The sequence below is a fragment of the Ctenopharyngodon idella genome, chromosome 22 (assembly GCF_019924925.1).
Source record: "Ctenopharyngodon idella isolate HZGC_01 chromosome 22, HZGC01, whole genome shotgun sequence".
Lineage (NCBI taxonomy): Eukaryota > Metazoa > Chordata > Actinopteri > Cypriniformes > Xenocyprididae > Ctenopharyngodon > Ctenopharyngodon idella.
Window position 1 is genome coordinate 12350282 of NC_067241.1, and position 21840 is coordinate 12372121.

At 38.0% G+C, this 21840-nt stretch overlaps 1 protein-coding gene across 4 annotated transcripts; it reads right to left on the minus strand.

Annotated features, from left to right (window-relative positions):
• Positions 1-1320: 1320 nt before the first annotated feature.
• Positions 1321-20180, minus strand: hipk1a (homeodomain interacting protein kinase 1a). Of its 4 annotated transcripts, none has more exons than XM_051880189.1 (17): positions 19919-20180; positions 18221-18954; positions 15837-16210; positions 14886-15009; positions 13920-14039; positions 13732-13818; positions 13268-13449; positions 13003-13153; positions 11809-12013; positions 11568-11686; positions 10262-10402; positions 7756-7910; positions 5941-6096; positions 5661-5819; positions 4679-4872; positions 4215-4324; positions 1321-3719 (listed from the first exon to the last, which is right to left on the minus strand). In XM_051880189.1, the coding sequence occupies exons 2-17, from the start codon at positions 18950-18952 to the stop codon at positions 3300-3302; spliced, it is 3429 nt and encodes a 1142-aa protein (XP_051736149.1). In that variant the 5' UTR covers positions 18953-18954; positions 19919-20180; the 3' UTR covers positions 1321-3299. The 4 variants fall into 4 exon arrangements, with proteins under 4 accessions (XP_051736149.1, XP_051736147.1, XP_051736151.1 ...); XM_051880187.1 differs by having other exon boundaries at positions 7756-7913; XM_051880191.1 differs by lacking the exon at positions 10262-10402.
• Positions 20181-21840: the final 1660 nt, after the last annotated feature.

Here is a 21840-nt window from a genome sequence, read left to right on the forward strand (position 1 = left end):
GTCTCCGAAGGGAGGGGATCATGCTCTGCTTCAGTATGTCACAGTACATGTTGGCATTCATGGTTCCCTCAATAAAGCAGAGCTCCCCAGTACCAGCGGCACTCATGCAGCCCCAGACCATGACACTCCCACCACCATGCTTGACTGTAGGCAAGACACACTTGTCTTTGTACTCCTCACCTGGTTGCCGCCACACACGCTTGACACCATCTGAACCAAATAAGTTTATCTTGGTCTCATCAGACCACAGGACATAGTTCCAGTAATCCATGTCCTTAGTCTGCTTGTCTTCAGCAAACTGTTTGCGGGCTTTCTTGTGCATCATCTTTAGAAGAGGCTTCCTTCTGGGACAACAGCCACGCAGACCAATTTGATGCAGTGTGCGGCGTATGGTCTGAGCACTGACAGGCTGACCCCCCACCCCTTCAACCTCTGCAGCAATGCTGGCAGCACTCATACGTCTATTTCCCAAACACAACCTCTGGATATGACGCTGAGCACGTGCACTCAACTTCTTTGGTCGACCATGGCGAGGCCTGTTCTGAGTGGAACCTGTCCTGTTAAACCGCTGTATGGTCTTGGCCACCGTGCTGCAGCTCAGTTTCAGGGTCTTGGCAATCTTCTTATAGCCTACGCCATCTTTATGTAGAGCAACAATTCCTTTTTTTCAGATCCTCAGAGAGTTCTTTGCCATGAGGTGCCATGTTGAACTTCCAGTGACCAGTATGAGAAAGTGAGAGCGATAACACCAAATTTAACACACCTGCTCCCCATTCACACCTGAGACCTTGTAACACTAACGAGTCACATGACACCGGGGAGAGAAAATGGCTAATTGGGCCCAATTTGGACATTTTTACTTAGGGGTGTACTCACTTTTGTGGCCAGTGGTTTAGACATTAATGGCTGTGTGTTGAGTTATTTTGTAGCATTGTACATTGTAGCAAAGTGTCATTTCTTCAGTGTTGTCACATGAAAAGATATAATAAAATATTTATAAAAAAATGTGTACTTACTTCTGTGAGATACTGTATATATATATATATAACACATTCATAGAGCACACACACACAATTTTATTCACACAGGACAGATCAAGTCCCAACCTGTCTGTAAAAGCATCATTTCGTATAGTGCCAGTGGGGAAAATGCCAAACTGGCTCTAAAAATGGCAGCGACAATGGATCATCACCAGAAAACATTCCCCTTAGAGAGATTATAAAAATAAACCCACAGCTATGAGTGTAGTAAGCAGCTAGAGCGGTTCATTCCTCACTCAGGCTGGCTTCTGTACCTCAGATTCATCAGACCCACACAGTGTTCTGGATGAAAGTTTATTGTGATTTCATCTACTCTTCACTCCACTTCACATGGTGCTAAAACAGTATAAACAGTCATCATTGCACCAAAGCCAAGAACCCTGGCAACATTCACGAGACAAGCTCAGTACAACACATCAAGTGCTCTAAGATCAACTGAGATGAACAGCTAACATGTTAACCATCTGTCTAAGTGCTATCTAAACAGTTAGTGTTATCTGTGAGAGGTCTCGCTCTTATTTCAATGTGCACAAAGGGCAAGTTCCCACACGACAACACTCCATCCAAACATCATCTTTTAGACATTACAGAACAAATAACAAGTAACTGTCGCCACAATTCACACTGACAAATTCAGTCTTAGGTTATGGATAAAACACTTAAAATACAAATCAAATAATCAACTTAAGTGCTAGTAGTATGAGAGGATACTTTCAAATCAACGTAAAAAAAAAAAAATTATACAAAGTTGAAGAGAATTACAAGGATTTAAATGAAAGAGTAATCATTATTAGGTTAAATAAAAACAGATATAAAGTTCCATTAATAATCCACACATATTCAATAAATAAATTAAGCACAATAAAAGTTACATTGAACATGAAAACTTGATTATTTAGTGCGTAACTAAAAGCTTGTGTCACAAAACTGATATGAAAATAAAATGTCACTTATTAAACATTATATGAAACAGAAAGAATATTTTGAATCATGTTCTTATGGTTATTTCAAGACATTAATGATCTAAAGCTGTTTAAAGCTAATCATAAACAATCCAATTTCAACTAGGACTATTTCAGCATAAATTCGATATATAAAATTTCTGCGCATCACTTTCTCCTGGTATTTTGGCCTGTTCAGGTTCCCGTCACCACCATCAGCGATGACATCATGTGTCATGTGGCCACCACTTAAAAATACGTTGCAAACGTAACCGTCCCAAATATAAAATTTGGGTCTGCCAACAGAATGCTTTAGTGTTGTCAGAGTGACATCACTATCACGAATCATTTCAACACATTATAATTGGGCAGACGTCAATGAAACCTTATAAATATCTTTCTAGAGGAGAGATCGCTTCTGCTGACGCACATCCCAAAGACAGCTTAAACGCTTAAGAAACGTAATTCTCTGATGGTTCTCTTAAATTCCTCCATTATTTAAATTTTTTTTAAACGTCATTTACATTTTTCAGACTTTACAGTTTTACATGGAATACATGGAATAATAGCGCACTGCTTACTGTGCAGTACACACTACATACCGCCTACTGCGTTTTAAAAATAGTATGCAAAACAGAATTTTCAAGGTATTAAGATTTAGGTGCTTATTTGCAAAGAAAATATAACAAAATTAAAATCTTATATTATCATAATAACATAAGATTCTTAAAATTAATCTTATTATCAATAATAATACTTTTTTGTTGCATTTTTAATCCAATTTTTGTATAAAAATGTCTTAATTTTTGCCAGTCCAATCAAATAAGTCAAGAGAGAGATGTTAAAATTTGTTGTTTCATTTGTCACAATGGAAACAGTTATTCAAGTTAAGTGTGTTGCATTGTGGGATACATTATTTCACACACTGTGGTCTGTTATAGTCATCTTAGTAGGAATCATTTGTAAGTCGCTCTGGACAAAATCTAGTAGGTCATACAGGTGTTTCATTTGCATACTGTATACATGAGTAGTATGCTAGCATGCTATTCCAAACACAGCCATGTTTCAGGCGATTTTGAGGCATTTTTCTGGACATCCACTGGCTTGTTTTCAGACATAATGAGTAATATTTTAAGAAACGGTTGAAATAAGTCCAGCGTTTTGTGTTTATGGCATGGTTTGAAATGATCTAAAATGCAAGAAGTGCTCCTTTGAAATGCTGCAAGATGCTAAAATGGCATTTCCACTTGAACATCCATGACAGCATCTTGACATTTTCCACCAGCACATATCAAACCTCACGTTCAGATCTTCCTCCTCACAGGTACGGGTACTGGTTGAGTTTCCTCTGGCTGAGGGGAAACGCTGCAGGCCGCTGGTAGGACTGTGCCGACAGCTGCTGTTGCTGGTACGGAGCTGAAGCCTGACACATGACGCCCATGGCACTGTTCTTCTGCAGAAGGCTCAGAGAGGCCGAGTATGGCCCGGCGGTGCGTGTGTGCCGGCCGGAGGAAGAGGAGCAGGAGGAACCGGCCGAATTGTGTAGCTGGTCCACCGCCTGCGACACAGAGGCCAGGGCTGCAGATGCAGGGTATGCGTACAGGCTGGAGGCGGAGCCGAAGAGCGACGCTTCATGAAGCCTGTAGGAGTGGGAGGGGCCTGTAGGAGGGTAGGTGGGTTGGCGTCTCAGAGATCCGCCCCCTGCACGATCGTGGGATGACATCATTGATTGCTGCGCCTGTTGAATGAATTAAAAGTGTAAAAGATACAAATTGTTCTTTTTGAAAACAGCACCCAGAGACTATAGTGCATTTATTTTGCCTTTGCCATTACTCTAAATTATTGTGGAAAGTCTTTTCCCTATTTGTTATTGAGAAAATTGATAAGGATTTTTCTCTACTTTGGGAAAATGTTTTGTTTGGAATTGTTAATTGGAAAAAACAGCATTTTCAGAAAAACATATACATAATATACATAAATGTAATACATTTAATATACATTTTATATACATAAATGTAAATTTTCAGGTCAGAAACCACTTTTTTATGTTTTGCTTGCTGAAGTGCAGCATTTCAAATGTCTTTACTGTCACTTTTCATCAATTTGATGCATCCTTCCTGAATAAAAGTATTGATTTCTTACTGACTGGTAATAGATGATCTCAAAGCTAAAAGATATTGACTAAAAGCGATGTGGTCTTTAATAAGCATGCAGTGGACCTGTACGGATGTACCTGGCTCAGGTTGAGAGGCTGAGATCTGTTTGATGCCGCCCTCTGATGCCGGTCGCTGGACTGTGAAGCCATTCCTTTCTTTGATTTTACATAACTATTAACACTCTTCTCTGGAAGTACAGAAAATAATATTAAAGGATCAAATCTGCACAGCTATGATGTCACAATCATGACAACATTATCATATGACCGTCATATCCATGTCTATTCAATATTCAACAACTTGTTCTTAATCTTTTCACATGCACAATTCACATTTACTTATAAAAAGGTAAAGTGGCACAAAAGCCTGTTTAATTCTAAAATGGAAATTTGAAACTGATTATGATTGTTTTTGGTGTAAGAAGCAATTGCTATCATGAATTGACTTAAGGGAAAATGCTACACAAGTGTAGAATGTGGCCCCTTAAATGATTTAAATCCCAATATTCAAAAGATTAGAAGTCAGAATGACTCTCACGAACCTCCTGACGCTCCGTCCCAAAGCTGTGTTTTCACTGAGGGCGTGACCACGGCTAGAGACTTGGAGTGTGTGTTGCTCTCGACAAACTTGGGACGGTGTTTTGGACTGAGAGGGGTGCTGGTGGAGGAGTCAGAGTCCTGGGAGTCATGGACAGTTACACAACTGATGACGTTTGTACGCTGGTTCACACTACAGCTGCCATACAAGACAAGAAAGATAAGACAAGAATGGTTTTGAAAGAAGTCTCTTATGATCACCAAGGCTGCATTCATTCATTAAAAAGGTGTTATTTTGAATTATTATTGCTATTTAAAATAACTGTTTTCTATTTGTTTATATTTTAAAGGGTAATTTATTCCTGTAAGAACAATGTTCAGTCTTCAGTGTCACATGATCCTTCAGAAATCATTCTAATATGCTGATTTGGTGCTTAAGAAATATTTCTCATTATTGTAAATGTTGAAAACAGTTGTGCTGCTTAATATTTTTGTGGAAGGATTTTTTTTTCAGGATTCAATGATGAATAATAAATTCAAAAGAACAACATTTATTGAAATAACATATAAATGCTTTTACTGTAATTTTTGGTCAATTTAATGCGTCTTTGCTGAATAAAAGTATCGATTTTATCAAGTGGAAATATAACTGGAACCATTCCTTGCTCTACTCTGAACCGTCGGCTCGAAGGTGGGAAAGCAGCTTGTTTGTAATATTGTTTTAATCAGCATTAAGACATTCTAATGGGATGATTTTTTTGTTTTTGGTTCTGCGTTGTAAATTATTGTACATTTTTGATACAGAAATGTATATTTTTTTACTAAACTAAGATTACCATACCTTTCTTTGCAAATTTAGAAATAAGGTGTGGGAACTGTAGGCATAACTAGTCTACAAAGAAAAAAATATATACATAAGACACACTAAATAACAGCATAATATATATAAAACTACAATAAAGAGTTGGGATGTAAATGTGATCACACCTTTCAGGAGGAAACTTCCTGTCGTCCTCGTCCTCAGTGTCGCTGTGGATGGTGATGATACTGACGGCAGGGCTGGGCGTGTCGGAGATGACAATGGGCTGGGACGCATCACCACAGTTGTGCGCTACCAAAGAGGCCGGCTGCTGGGAGGACATGGGTCTGCGAGATAAATAAAAAATAAAATGACAACTGATTTTAGTTAGTGTAAGAAACTTTTTTCCATCTATTAAACATTATTTAGAGATTGCTGCTCGCATTGAAGCTCATTAAAGAGCATTACCTGGCTCTGCTTTCGGCACGTCGACCCTTTGACCTCTTCACTCCACTCTGCTGTGTACGACTGCTGGCTGCTCCCGCGTGGGAGGGCTGAGCGCTAACGTTACGCCCCTGCGCAGAGCCCTGCTGCATCCCATCGCACTGACCTCCATGTCGACCCCTGGCAGAGTGTAATAAATGCATGCTGTTTTGAGAATGGTTATAATTGGTTATTAGCTATTTGCAATTCATAGAATTCAGTTTTCACTGCAGCGGCATGTTGTTCTATATTATAATCGGCAGTAAAATCACACTGTCATTCTGCAGTGAGTTCTATTGGCTAACAAGAAATACATTTGGAAACACAGATAACACCTGGGTGTAATATTCCATTTCAGTACTTTTAAGTTGTTTTCACACCTAGTACATTTGCAAAATGCTTTTTTGGTCACCAACCTGAGCACCGCCCGAAGTGTTGTCACTGTAATAAGTCAATAAAGGACATTTGAATCAAACAAAACATGCCCAGGTCATATTCCACCTATATATATATATTATCAAACCAAAATTATTATTCAGACACTAGATATCATTTTTGATATATTTTTACTAGTGTGTGCAGGACACTATAGTTCATTTATGTAAGTGAGGATAGCAAAATAAAGTAAACTGTGACATATTATACCAAAAAATTCTTCATACAGTGGACTACCGGTAAAATTTGGAACCAAAAATTATTCAGACACTTTGACCTGACCATGTTTTGCTTAAGTGTTATCTGACATAATTAAGATTAATTTTTTCTGACACAGTTTAACTCTTAGATCTTGTCATATTTTATTACCATTTTTTTTAAACTATAGTGAATAAACTGTATTAATGAATGAAATGTTATATATATATATATATATATATATATATATATATAAAACAATCTTTAATAGTATTTTTTTTATTTATAATAATAATAATAATAATAATAACAACAACAAATAGGATTAATATATTTTTAATTTATTAAATATTAAAAAAATAAAATTATTAAATCATACTATTAGTAATATTTTTCTTTTAAATTTTGAGGTGAAATCAGTGTTATTTTAGTATAACTGAGATACTACTATTACTATTACTATTATAGTTTTTACTAATTTTTAGAATTTGATTTTGTTTATATTTTCTGTTTTCATGTTAATTTCAGATAAAGTTTTAGTAATTTTGCTGTGTTTTTGTCATTTTTAGTTTAAAAAAAAAAAAAAGTCTATATATATATATTTTTTATAATTAATTTCATTTTTTAGTATATCAAGTTAAAACTAAAGCCGGGGACACACTTAACGATTTTAAGGCCGATTATGAATGTAATTTGATACTTACAACTGATCATGCCCAAACGTGCTGAATAAGAGCCAGTTGCGTTCAGTCGGTGTTTGTTTAAATTCTGTGTGTAAGCATTTAAATCGGCTTCAGTCGAAGGAAATAGTCTTTGTGTGTTGAGCTCAGTCTTAGAATTTTTTAGCTAGTCGTTAAGTGTGTCCCCAGCTTAAATGAAAATGGGAAATGTTGTAACATTTATGTAACATATTTTATTTCAAGTAATGAAAATGTTTTTTATGGTTTTAGTTTTAATAATAACCCCTGGTGAAATATGACAGACATATTTTGACAGGCTTTGTGAGATTCAGCTGTAAGGCAAACCCCAGATGCATTCAGACTCGAGTGTAGCACTATAGTAAGTCATTCACCCAAATCAAAATTGATGGTTGATTGAATCCAGGTTTGCAACAAAACCTGAAGTGAAAAAAATGCAAGTGTAAACTGCTGAGGGGGCAGTTCTGACCTCCAGCTACTGTTCTGTTGGGTGGTGTTGTCTGAGAACAGAGAGCCCACGGGTGAATCGGACAGCACAGGTTGGCTGGGATTGTGCATGGCCATGCCTGACATCTGCTGCCATGAAGAGGGAATGAGGATCTGCTGTGTGCCTGCTGGCCAGCCCTGCTAAACACACACACACACACACAAAGACAAATGAACAAAACCACTGTCACAAACCCAAAAACAACTTGCTTTTTGAGTAACTATTCATTTGGAGCAACTAGGCCTGTTCACATTCCCAAAAACACTCCTGTTAAATGCTTTAATGCACAAAGCAGATGAGCTGTGATTTAATAAACTGAATTATGACAACAGAGCTGATCTTTTATCTAAATAAATCATAATAAAATGGTGATTAGTGGTTTTAGTATAAATATGCATTACACAAGTCCTATTTCATCAACAATTTTCATATCACTCCTTTTTGCTCAATTTGCAGTGAATATTTACTCTTGGTGCAAACAGGCCTTAAGACATTGATGTACTTTGATTGACATGCATAACGAGCACTGTGGCGTCGCTCAGTCTGTCTTGGTTCATTCTCATCCTATCATACGTGAAAAGCGGATCCGGTCCTGCAAGCTCTTAAAATCATGCAGAACTTCATTAAAACACAAAACAACACAGTAATAAAGTCAATTTCAATTTCATCTCAATTATGTTGCTTGAATAACTGAATCCTGCTTAAAGGGGAAATGGAAGTCAAAAAATCATGACAGATAGAGTTTGAACAGATCAGCCTTTTATAAAGAGAAGAATAAATGCAAGATACGAAAGAAAACTATAACATCTGAGCAGGGAATTTAACTCAAGTGATCACCAAAGCAACACATGTGATGAGTTACAGTTGCCAGTCCATTGATCTGCATGGAGAGGAAGTGACTGGTTAGCAGTGGAAGGAAAAAGGAGAATGAGTCAATGGGGAGACATTTGTTGCCACAGGAGTGGGTCTGTGGAAAGAGAAATCACTTGGATTGCACAGAGTCAAGCAGCCATGCAATGCTGGATAGAGCCCTGGGGCCCAGAAGAGATGCAGCTCGAGTCCAAGAGAAAAACCGCCTTGTTAAATCATGATTGATAGGTGAAGAAAGAAGAGAACAAAGCTAAAACAGCCACTTTCCACCAAAAAACTCCTAAAGAAATGAGGGCAAATAGCAAATCACATCAAATCACATCATAACTGCCTTTACAACACCACAGAGCAATAGAAATGTGCAGTGAATTTACATTAGCTACCTACTGTAGGACACTTTAGGTCACAATCATAGTCTGTACATGTATGCAAATGCATATGTGAATGCTTCTACATATACATATTTGTTCATTTTTAATAAATGATATTAAAAACATATAAAACCATTATTATTATTCAATTCAAATATAATTTAATAAAAATTATTATTATTATTTTATGATTAAAATAGCATTTATTAAAAAAATATGCAAATAACTTGCAAATATGCATCTACAAGTTAGGGTTAGAAGTCCTCGGTGATTCATATAATGGAAGTCAATGGGTGCCGTCACTTTGAGATTCAAAAAAACATATGCAGACAAAATAAAATTTATACTCACGGCTTCTGACGATACATTGAGGTGTTAAGAAGCGAAACGATTGGTCAGTGCAAGAAATTGAACATTATTTACAGAATTATTACCTGTAATCCAAACAGTCCTGAGCAAATTCACGGCAGTCTGGAGATTGAGCTTCCTGTCGCAAATGCGCAGGAGCTCAAATGTTGAAAATCTATGAAAAGTCAATCGTCCCGAGTGAGATCACACATATCTAGGTTGCGGCATCCAGCAACCTGAATAACATGTTGTAAAAATGCTGTAAATAATGTTCAGTTTCTTGCACAGACTGATCGTTTCGCTTCTTCAGACCTCAATGTATTGTTAGGAGCCGCGGATATTAATTTTGTTTTGTCTGCATATGTTTTTTTGAATGTCAAAGTGACAGCATCCATTGACTTCCATTATATGAATCACTGAGGACCACAGTTTCAGCTAAAAATCTTCTTTACTGTTCTACTGAGGAAAAAAAAATTCACCTACATCTTGGATGGCCTGAGGGTAAGTAAATTAACAGCAAATGTTCATTTTTAGACATCATTGAAAGTAATGATAACTTGCAGTTTAAGTGAGTTAGATGATTCAGGAACCTCTGACTGTTTCAGCTGATTCAAACTGGTTACTGTGATTGATTCATTAAAAGAACCAGTTCATAAGAGTCATTTGTTGTGAATTACACTTCACTGGTCAGTGGTCGCATAGTGCAGTTGTTTTTGCGTGCAGCCCATGGACACACAACTCAATCAAAAAACATGTTTTCTTGAAATTATTGTTTGGTACGCTGTCTTATCTCATTCAATTCAGAAGTTTGGCCTAAAAATGCAACATGCAGCAAAGCAAACAATGTAAAGAAGAAAGAAGATGAAATAGGCGTGTCACATGGCAGGGCACAGGTTTACCAGCATGGTGGCACTCTGCTCCAGACGCCGAGAGCCCAAGGCCAGCGGCGTCATTCCCGCCACTGGAAGGCGCAGGGAGGCCACCGCCAGCGGCGTGCTGCTGCTCTGGTTGGGGAAGGGATAGAGGGATGTGTGGAGGAACTGAGGATGGAGGAAAGGGTGGCACGGTTACAACATGCCAGCTGAGCGGTCGGAGAAAGTAACTCGCCCCAAAGACTTTCCACTACCATCATCATTGTAATATTGACAAAATGAAGAAAATATTGACAACGAATACAAAACAGATCAGTATCTTTTGACAGTAAAGGCAGCGACTCGCTAGTCGACTTGAAACAACCTACCGACTGTTTGTGTGGAAATCTCACGCTTTTCTTTCAAACTCACTGGCTGAAAATACACTATCGTTCAAAAGTTTGGGGTCGGTATGATTTTCTTCAAGAAAATTATACTTTTATTGAGCAAGGACACATTAAATTGATCAAAAAAGACAGTAAAGACATTTACAAAATATTTCTGTTTCAAACAAATGATCTGTTCTTTTGGCTTGATTATTCATCAAAAGATCCAGAAAAAAAAAAATATAACATTCAACATTCAACATTGATAATAAGAAGAAATGTTTCTTGAGCATCAAATCATTATATTAGAATGATTTATGAACGATCATGTGACACTGAAGACTGGAGTAATGATGCTGAAAATTCAGCTTTGCATCACAGGAATGAATGACATTTTAATATACAGTATATTAAATTAGAAAACAGTGTAATAATATTTCACAATATAACTGTTTTACTGTATTTTTGATCAAATAAATGGAGCCTTGGTGAGCAGAGGAGACAATAAAACACCAAAAAAATCTTACCAACCACAACCTTTTGAACAGTAGTTAGTATGAACAGAAACTGTAACTGTAGGTAACTGTAACAGATCAGATAACAGAACATTTGAAATGGAGAAAATGCAATGTGCATGTAAAATGATCCTGGTTTAATCATATTTTATGTAAATGCCAGCCGATGATGATATTTTCCTGGAAAGACTCTGTGTTTACAGTTCATGGGACACATGGTTTGAAAAATCGGCTAATGAGAGACTGACTCAAAAGGACTCAAAACAACTGTCCCTTTTGTTTTTAGTCTTCACTGTTATTTTTAATGCAAATTAAAGAGGAATAAAGAAAAAACAGACACTCAATAATAAAGGCCTTTGTGCTAAAAAGGAGGGAATAACAGAGTAACAAGGATCATACGAAACAGTGAAAGAGGAGAAAGAACTCCAGAAAACACACAAACATGATGCCTACCTGTGTGAGCATGCTGGGCTGAATGTGTAGGGGCTGGGTGGACTGGTTCTGGGGCACTATGGGTACTGAGTTGTCCATTCTCACTGGGTATCCAGCATGTTTATTGGAGGTCTGCAGCCCTGGTGAATTAAACATGAGTGATTCAGTTCAAATGCATTTGGAAGCAGCATGAGACTAAAGGAAAGGAGGGCTGGATGTAGGGAGAAGTGGGTCGGGTAAACAGGGTAGGGTACAGGCTCACCCTGGATGGTAGGAGGGCACACAATGAGGGTTTGCTGGAAGGGCTCTGTCTGGGCACACAGCTGAGTAGGGCGAGCCTGCAACGGCACACTCTGCTGAGCCAAGCCTGGTATATTTATAGTGGCCTGCTGGTACAGACCAGGCTGGTAGTTCAGTAAAGGAACGTTGCTGCTAAGAGACAGGGACTGGCCCCCCGTGGAGGCCATCTGGCAGTTACGGAAAGAGAGGGAGATTCTTAACACCATTGACTAAGCACAGAAATAGCTCTGAAGACTTTAATATAGCATGCATACTACACTTTAAAGCTATAGTTCACCTAAAATGACAGTTGTGACATTGTTTACTCACCCTCATGTTGATCCAAACCTCTTTATGCAGACCATTTATAGTGACCAAGTCTGTCAAACCCCAAAAATGACAAAACCAACCCCATATAAGTAGTTCATATTCATATTCAAATTCACTGGTAATCTTGCCCTCCTTTGAGCTGCTAACTCTAGAACTGAATAACTGAGTCATTGAGATCCAGATCGGTCTGATTTGTGAATTAATCTTTTGTTCTTTTCAATATTCGCTTCAGTCGGTTCTAAGATTCTCAACTCACTGATTCAGTTTTAGTTGCAGCGGTTCACAAATGAACAGCAATCATATCAATTCAGTAGATTTGAGCAGATCAGTAGATTTGCGCAAATCATCAATTTTGTAGAAGTTTTTTTGTGTAATGGAGGCATGCTAGTAAGAGCTTTAGTGTCCTTGTTAGCACACCTGCCTCCCATGCCAAAGACGTCGGTTCGAATCCCACTCAGAGGGGGTCGAGTAGTACCAGAGGGGTTACATTTGGTGTCGTGACCCGGATGTGAGTGAGGTTTAGGGGGGTGAGTGTAACGGAAGCAAGCTAGTGAGAGCTGTGCGAGTGATCCTCACGTGCTTGTTAGCTCACCCACCTCCCATGCCGGAGAAGCCGGTTCGAGCCCCACTCGGAGTGGTTCGAGTAGGAGCAGTTACACTTGAAACGTCACGAGGGTAAGTAAATGATAACAGAACTATTATTTTTAGGTGAACAATGGCTTTAACACACACTAAAGTAGCTTAATAATTATATTCTTATATTTTTCCGCTACAAGCAACATACTGAATGCAAATGCATTGCAAATGAATGAAATTTCCCATAATGCATCTGTGCAGCAGCACACACCTGACTGTGCTGATTGAGTTGACTGCTGAAGGTGACGGTGAGGTTGGCGGCCGCGCTGGGGGTGTTGTGGCTGGCGAACAGGTTCTTGTTATTGTCGAAAGCTGTACACCTGCGCTTGCAGATCTCCATGTTTTGGAAGCAGGACTTCACACTGCGCAACAAGAGAGGGCGGCACTGACATTAGTGTCTTCAGAGGAGTACAGACAGAGATGTGGCTATTTTATATACATTATATGTAGATAATCAACTCATCAGCAGGGCTTACTGTGAGCTGTGTGGGAAGTGAAGTAGGTGAGCCATCGTCACAAACGGGTGGTTGAGGGTCTTAGTGGGCGTGATCCTCTTGTCTGCGTCTAGTGTTAGCATTTTCTTTAGCAGGTCAATGAACTCCCTCCGATCAGCCTTCTCTGCTAAGACGTCTGTGCCTTCCAAGTTAGTCATGTTGACCTGGAGTGTGAGAAAGAACTATTTTGACACCATGTCAAAAAAAAAAGACACCATGTGTCATAAGGAAGTATTGGCTAACCAAGGTGCTTTGAAAGAAGTCTCACCAAGGCTGCATTTATCTGATCTAAAATACAGTAATATTGTGAAATATTATTAGCATTTTAAAAACCTGTTTTCTATTTTTCAACAGCGCTACACGTCATCCATGAGGCTATTGGCTCCGACCTGAGTCTACACATTTGTATCTGATTATTCTGCACATTCCTGTAGACAGAGCACTACCTGCATCATGTCATCAAGGCAGTTGAAAATGTATTTCCGAGCCTCTTTGGACTTTATCCCAAACTCTGCCTCGTGCTCTGCGGGAGTCTAAAAACAGAAACACATCAGTGAGGAAAGTGTTCAATCATGAATTGACCGCTGATGTCTTAGAAAATAAAATACAGAGCAGTGCTTTAAGGAGGACATGCCTTGAGTCTCCAGAGAGGGTAGCTGGAGTCTGGGCCCCTGTGGAAGAAACGGCTGGTTTTAGTGCCGGCGCTCAGGAGATACTCAGCTGGCAAACCTTGAGTCTGGGAAATGTACCGAATCTGTAGAAAAAACATATACAGGCATATACATTAAAGATTATACACCCATTCTTCACAGATGGACACATCTTTTTTGCTACTTATATATTGCGCTTAAATAGTCAAATACACACAAAATAATGACAAAATGCCGGTCTTGGTGAGTATTCACGTAAATACAGTCACTTATGTTTTAAATGAACATAAACACACGTGTAACAGTATAATGGATCTGTGCGTCAGGTCAGATATACCTGCTGCCAAATTATGAGATAATATTAAAAATATCTATATGGCAGGTTTTCCCCGTGGTACAGATGTCAAAATTGTAGCCAGTGAAAATGCTGAGTGGCTAGTAACTTTGGAAAACCACTAGCCATAGTGGCTGGTGAGCAAAAAAGTTAATGTCAAACCCTGAATAAATCATACATGAATTACCCATAGCAGATCTATACAGGTGGAGCTGGGGAAGGTGGAGGATTTCTGAGAGCGTGCTGCAACTGCTACAGCAAACACTGACCAGTATTCAAAGGTTGAGTAGCGAGCTCATTGGCTACTGATACAGCAGGAACCAATCAGCTGTGCCCTATAGAGAATGATGTGATTACAAGCAGACTGAGTAAAGGACCTATCCGTCTGCGCCATCTAGAGTTTCATGACAGAACTTTGTATATATATGATTATTTACTACTAGTAGTGATAAACTAATATATCTGCCAGTATTGGCCGCTGTGAGATTAGATGTGTTAGCGCCCCCTTGTATCACTTCCTAAATCTACTGATAGCTTTGTAAATTAAATTTTGAACAAAACTAATTGATTTTGCACAGAACTGATTAAATTTAAGCAACAAAACCTTATTACTGACCTGATCATATTCTGAAGCTCCCGGATACAAAGGCCAGCCTAGAAACAGTTCAGCAATGACACAACCCAGTGACCACATGTCAATGGCCTCACAGAACGGAAGGCCCAGAATGATCTCAGGAGCTCTGCACCACAACAGACAAATGAATAAATTAGTTTAATTTCATTGGCAGATTATTGGGGAAGATTGGTAGAATGACAGGTAGAATGATGCATATGATGTAGTAAAGGTAAACAAATTCTTTAGGGATAAAGGATAGTAAGTAATAGACAGATTATAATATCTATGTTTGATATTGACAGAATATTTATATATAGCCATTTTAAGATTATCCTCCAATGCCTTCAATTATCCTCCAAATTTTCAATTTGTGTAATTTCTACAAATAGATAAAACACATTTTTGTTTTTAAATATTTAAAATGAATATTTTAGTAAATACATTAAATTTTAGCTATGTTATCTATAAATTCTATTATATATCATATATCAGTATTATTGCCATCAGACATTAAAAAGTTTATATCAGCTGACCATTAGACGGTATTAGCAATTTTATAAATGATTGGAAAAAAATAGAGGTCTAGAGGTCAATATTGGTAGCCATTAATATGAAAAATTAACAGGTATTTATGCATTATAATTATGCTATTTTAAATGATTTATAATGACTGACTTTGGAAGCATGTAAAACTTTAAAAAACCCTAAAAAGAGTACATTTCTGCCAAATGCATTTTGGTTTAGGATAATTTTTAAACAGATAAAAGTATTGATGTATAACATTAGCCATCATATGAATTATTATCTGTAACATTATCTTTTATTGGTCATAATTTACATATAGTGCACACAACTTGGATTTAGAGTAGCTTTAGACAGCGTCTTCTGAATGCACAAATGTAAATGTACAACTTCAACTGACAGTTCCTTTTGACATCAAATATCCCTTACCGGTAGTATCTAGACTGCAGGTAGGTTGAGCACACCGCCTTCGAGACGTGGCTGGCTGAACCGAAGTCGATGACTTTGACTCTGTAGGGCTGTCTGATGGGGTCGACAAGCATGATGTTCTCAGGCTTCAGATCAGCGTGGATGAGACCCAAACTCTTCAGCTTCATCAGCGCCGTGGAAACCTGCTGCAGGACCGGCCGGATGCATTTGAGGAGCAGCGGGCTGAACTTGCTGTGCTTGAGGAAGTCATAGAGGTTCTGCTCCAGCATCTCAAACACCAGACACGTGTGGTTCTTGTGCTGGAAGCACTCGTAAGAGCGCACAAAGTTGAACTCATCTGCATTCTCTGTGCTAAGACGGCTGAGGATGCTCACCTTTAAAAAGACATGACTGGGTTCAAATTAAACATTACATATTACATACAAGAAAATTCATATCAAGCACATAATTGATGATTAATTGCTCACTTAGAAATAGATGCGTTAGACATTTGTTATTGCATCAATCCAATATTAATTATGAGAGATATGTGAGGTTTCTGATATGTAAGTCTGTTTCCACCTCAGAATAAAAATTGTGACTTAATTTCTTGTACATACAACTTTCCAATTCTACAATTTTTTACTGGTAATTGTGGTAATTTACCTCACAATTGCGACTTAGCATCTCGCAAATGCAACCGTATCTCAAAATTGCGACTATTTCTGGTAACTGTGACTGTATATCTCACAACTGCAACTATTTCTCGTAATTGTAACTGTATCTTACAATTGACTGTGTATAACGATTGTGACTATTTCTGGTAATTGTAACTATTTCTCGTAATAGCAATTGTATATCTCACAACTGCGACTTTTTCTCATAATTGTGACTTTGTATCTTAAAATTGCGACTATTTCTTGTAATAGCAACTGAATATCTCACCATTGTGATTATTTCTTGTAACTGTGCCTGTACATCTCACAGTTGAAACTATTTCATGATATTGTGACTATATATCTCACAATTGCGACTTTTTCTTGATTTTGCGACTGTAAATCTCACAGTTGTGATTATTTCTCATAACTGTGCCTGTACATCTCATAATTGCCATTATTTCTCGTAACTGGCTATATATCTCACAATTGTGACTATTTCATGATATTGCGACTGTATATCACAAAATTGTGATTATTTGTTGTAACTGTGCCTGTACATCTCACAGTTGCGACTATTTCATGATATTGTGACTGTATATCTCACAATTGCGACTTTTTCTTGATATTGGGACTGTTAATCTCATAATTGTGATTAATTCTCGTAACTGCGCCTGTATATGACGGAGTATTTTATCTATCCTATAGAAAACAATTGTAGAATTAGTTTGCTTACTATTAAAGCTAGAAGTGTTTTGAGGCCTCGTGGCCTATTTTACTGTAAGGGTCAGATGTATCTGAGAAGTTAGCTTGGCCACTAAGCATATTTTGCTGGTAATTTTCCACCAGACAACAGGAGGATGTGAAATGAATAAGATCATTATTAAGGGCGTCACGTGAAGGATTCTTGCTTCCGGGGAGTGTTGATTGTTTTTGATACAATGTTTCATTTTGCCTATGAGAAAGAGTTGACCATCATTTGGCAGAATTCCACCACAAGAGATAAAGTCAAAAGATGCAGACTAGTTGGCAGTCGGCCACCCTTACAAAGAGAATTATCTCTTGCATAAGCAACACCTGCAGTTTAATTTAAGTGACTGTGGTAAAAATGTTGGGGAGTACTTGGGAGACTCCAGGAAGAGAAAGGGAGGAGAGCACCTGTAAATGAGATCATGGAAAAGAACTGTTTGGGTGGATCTTACACTGTTTTAACAGATAAGAAAATGTATAAAAACTGTGCCCTGGCTAGAGAGATTCAGATGTGGAGCTGGCATCTCACTTTGTTGCTTGTCAATAAAGTTAAACTCCTGGGACCTGGAACTTCGACTCTGAGAGTTTTTCTTTGAGACCAGAACTGAAGGGACACAGAGACACTGAATTTGCCACAACAATATCTCACAATTGCAACTATTTCTCGTAACTGCGCCTGTATATCTCACAATTGCATAATTTTCTCATAATAGTGATTGTATGTCACAACTGCTACTATTTCTCATAACTATGCCTGTCCATCTCACAATTGTCACTATTTCTCAAAATTGTGACTGGATATCATGTGATTACAACTATTTCTCCACTTTATATTGCAACTTTATATCTCTCACAATTGCGACAGGTTATTTATTTCTTGTTTCACACTGTTCTCTTTTACTCTGAGGAACAAAGGAACTTATTTACACTAATTTACAGCATGTTATTCACTAAAATACAATGATTTGGGAATAGTTTTGATTCTGGTTAGCTGCTCACCTCTATTTGACCCTGGCGGGCATATGACGGATGATTCTTGAGAATCTTAATGGCCACGATCTCATTAGTTCCACGCTTCCAGCATTTTGCGACCTGTCCGAACGTTCCCCGGCCGAGGAACTCCAGAACCTCGTAGCTGTTGGAGACAGAGCAGAGGATCTCGTGTTGCACCAGCTGGTAGTCGCCCTCACTGTGGGAGTTGCTGCTCTTGGTGGTGGACGTGGAATGAGCGATGGACTGAGCCGTGGCATTGCCTCCACCTCCGGCCACACGGTTGGGGAGCACAGGAGCAGAGAGCTCCTCCAAAATCTGCACGCTGTCGCTGCTGTCTACCTCCTCGCTCTTCCGCTTCAGACTGCCCTGTTTCTGATAGCCCTCGCATGTCAGAGAGATGGAGCCCGCATCTTTTCCACGCCGACTGGATGTGGACGATGATGAGGAGGAGGACGAAGGCTCCGGGACGCTGCCGGTACTGTCTGCGGCACGTACCACTGTCTGTTCCCGCGAGCCTCCAGGAGGAAAGACCAGGTTGGAGGAGTTGTAATTGGGGTTGAATCCAGATGTGGAGGGGGAAGAGCCATTCGTCTGGTTCGGGCTGTGCTGGTAGTAGCTGCTCTCACCTGATTGGCTGCTCACGTTCCACACATGGTTTTCCACCTTCAGTTTCTTGGAGCGGGACAGGCCACTGGAGGACACGGAGGGAGAGGAAAACGCTTGCATTTGTGAGGACATGCCTAGAAATGTTAAGAGAAAAAAGTGAAGTATTATGAATTTTTGAGAACAAATATAAAGATGTTTTCTAAGGGTTACTTCATTTGATGTGAACAAAAATGACAATAAGACAAAACAAAACGGCTTATGCATGTTGGTTATGCTATGATAATGACATGACGGATTTGATGGATAAAAGTTTCTTCAAATATTAAAATTTTAAAATAAAACTGCTTCACTGCTTAACAAATAATACAAATTTATATATTTTTAATGAGATTTTTATACATTTTCACTTTATTTCCCAGTTCTTCAAAAAAATCAAAATTGTCAAACAAAACGTTAAGTTTAAAAAAAAGTTTAAGGATTTCACTGAAAATAAGTTGTTACAATTAAGTTTTTCAAATATTAATATTTTAAAACATAACAGCTTCACTTAGGAATTAACAAATAATATTATGCCAAATTAAATTTGTCAACATTTGTTTTTTCTCAAGAATTTCACCTTTTTAATGATAATTTTCAGTTTCATTTATACCACCTAGATTTGTCACTTTTAGAGATGTATTCAAGTCTGTATGACTGCAATTTTAATGTATTTCTGAATATCCAGATAAAACCAAGAACAAATCAAAAGTCCGTTGCCATAGCAACCGCTCTAGCTAGGTGATCCAGGGTGGTTGCTACAGAAACGGCTGTAGCCAGGGAGGGGTTGTCATGGCAATGGTTGCTACTGTATGATTAAAAAAAAAAAAAAAAGAGGTGTGGCAGCGACAAATGTTTCACAAACAAACTATTCGACTTTCAGTGTGACAGTCAAACATGTACTAACATGCACTAGCCTTACCAGACAACAAATACCGTGACTGTCGTGTCAAATATATCGAGGGCACGGTAAATACAACCTGACGTGCTGTATGCATGCGACACGCTTTATAAAACCTCACAATTACAATCTTCATCCAATGCAACATCTTTGCAGCTCACCTGTTGTGTGTTGAATTCCTCAGCTTGACACTTGTTCTTCATCTCTCTTATTAGGCCTCATAGTTTTTCTTTTATTATCAAATTGTTCCTCCGTAAAAACGTCGCTTTATTAGAGCCGACGAGCTTCCAGGTGTCTAATAACATCAGCCACAGTCCGACGCGTCGTCAACAACATCGTTACACATTAATATTCTGCAAGGACAGCGAACAGAAATATGATTGAGACCTGGAGAGGAATGTAGGACATCAAATGGGCACCATTTCCGGGATGTGATATCGAGCGCTGATTGGCCGGACGCGTGTCACGTGATGTATGAATCAGTGAGCCAGACTTGTTTTGACTCACCTAGCTTGCGGCAAAGAATTTATATTATAGCTTATATTATATTATAACTTCAATACTCTTTGGCTGCAGCACAGTTTGTTATTTTGGTAGGCATATTATGTTCGGTTTCTCTATGTTTTATTTGAAATTTTATACTCACAAATGCAAATATAATTGTAATCTTTTACAGTTTTCCACAGGCGATAAAGCAATATGTTGATATAATTTCTATTCTACCAGTTTTTCTACTTATATAAAATCAATTTCAGTTTTTATAACAAAGTTTTTATATATTTACAAACTTTTGTTAGATGCAGTTAATCGATTTGACATTTGACAGCACTATACATATATATATATATATATATATTCAAATAATATATTTTTTGAAGAACTTTGCTATATCGACTGTACTCAGAGCCATTCTCTAAAATACATTTTATTAAGCAAAATATCCTGAACATTACTCTAACTGCAAATTTAAAATATATAATTATATAAAAACTACTCAGAACACTAAAAAAAATAGCATTTGTTAAATGTCCCCGCTGTCTAAACCTAAACTTTATCATGAAATATAATCATTAAAATCTTTCAGAAATCGTATTATTTTTGCATTGTGTTACTCCATATACTATAATATATTATAAAAAATACACATTTTAGTCGTGTTTAGTCTGTTACCCTCACACATTGCCCCTTCTAAAAAACTTGGAACATGCCATAAGACATATTTTCAACAGGAAGTTGCATCATCTGGATCTTATGCAGGCCATGAGAAGACCAAAAGTAAGTCCTCTCATTTTAATTTCTGTATATTTAATGAAATTGTAACTATGACTAAGAAGGTCAATCTCAACGTACTGTCCTGTTACCTAAATTATTTCTTTGATGTTGTTTATTTTAATGAGTGTCCTCATGCTATTAGCATGTACGCCATGTGGCCATATGTCATGTATTTTTATCATTTTTTGCTTAAAAACTCAATCCTGTTACTTGCAATCCTGTTACTCATATGAAAAATAACAGGAGTGAGTTAAGAGTAACAGGAATGAGTAGAGTCCTCTGTTTTGTTGATTTAATAGTGTGAATATTAGTTGATATAATACTATTCACCTGTATCATGAGTTTTACAGTTGAAATGACTTTAAATGTAGATTTTTAGGATTAGTTTTACGATGTGAATACCATACTTGCAGGGAGCCAGTCCACCACGACGTGACTTGATCTTTTTGTCTTTGTCTTTCTTATCTTTTGTTGAAAATGGAGAGAACCCATACTATGCAGTTGCCAGAAACACTCACCCATGGCATGCTGCAAGGGAAGGAGTGAAACACACCTGCAACCCTCTCTTTTTTCCCCTTTTTGTCTTTCCTTCCCTCTCTCTCCTTCTGTTTCCACCTTCTTCGCTGTGAGCTACTACTAGCACATAGCACATCCCTTCAACACAGAAATCTCACTCACACACAGCCATGTACACACTCTCTTTCTCACACACATGCAGACACTCATTCCTGTTACAAAGTGCTCATTCCTGTTACTATATTTATTTATTTTTCAATAATATCAGTTTAGTTTGGTCCATCATTTATACAAT

Bases quoted from the DNA above. Each gene is read 5' to 3' on its own strand.
- hipk1a (XM_051880187.1), bottom strand. From the start codon at position 18,952: ATGTCCTCACAAATGCAAGCGTTTTCCTCTCCCTCCGTGTCCTCCAGT. The intron at 15,010-15,836 runs GTAAGGGATATT...GTTGTGGTGCAG, and splicing joins CTGCAGTCTAGATACTACCG to AGCTCCTGAGATCATTCTGG. The intron at 11,687-11,808 runs GTGAGCCTGTAC...TTAATTCACCAG, and splicing joins GTGCCCTCCTACCATCCAGG to GGCTGCAGACCTCCAATAAA.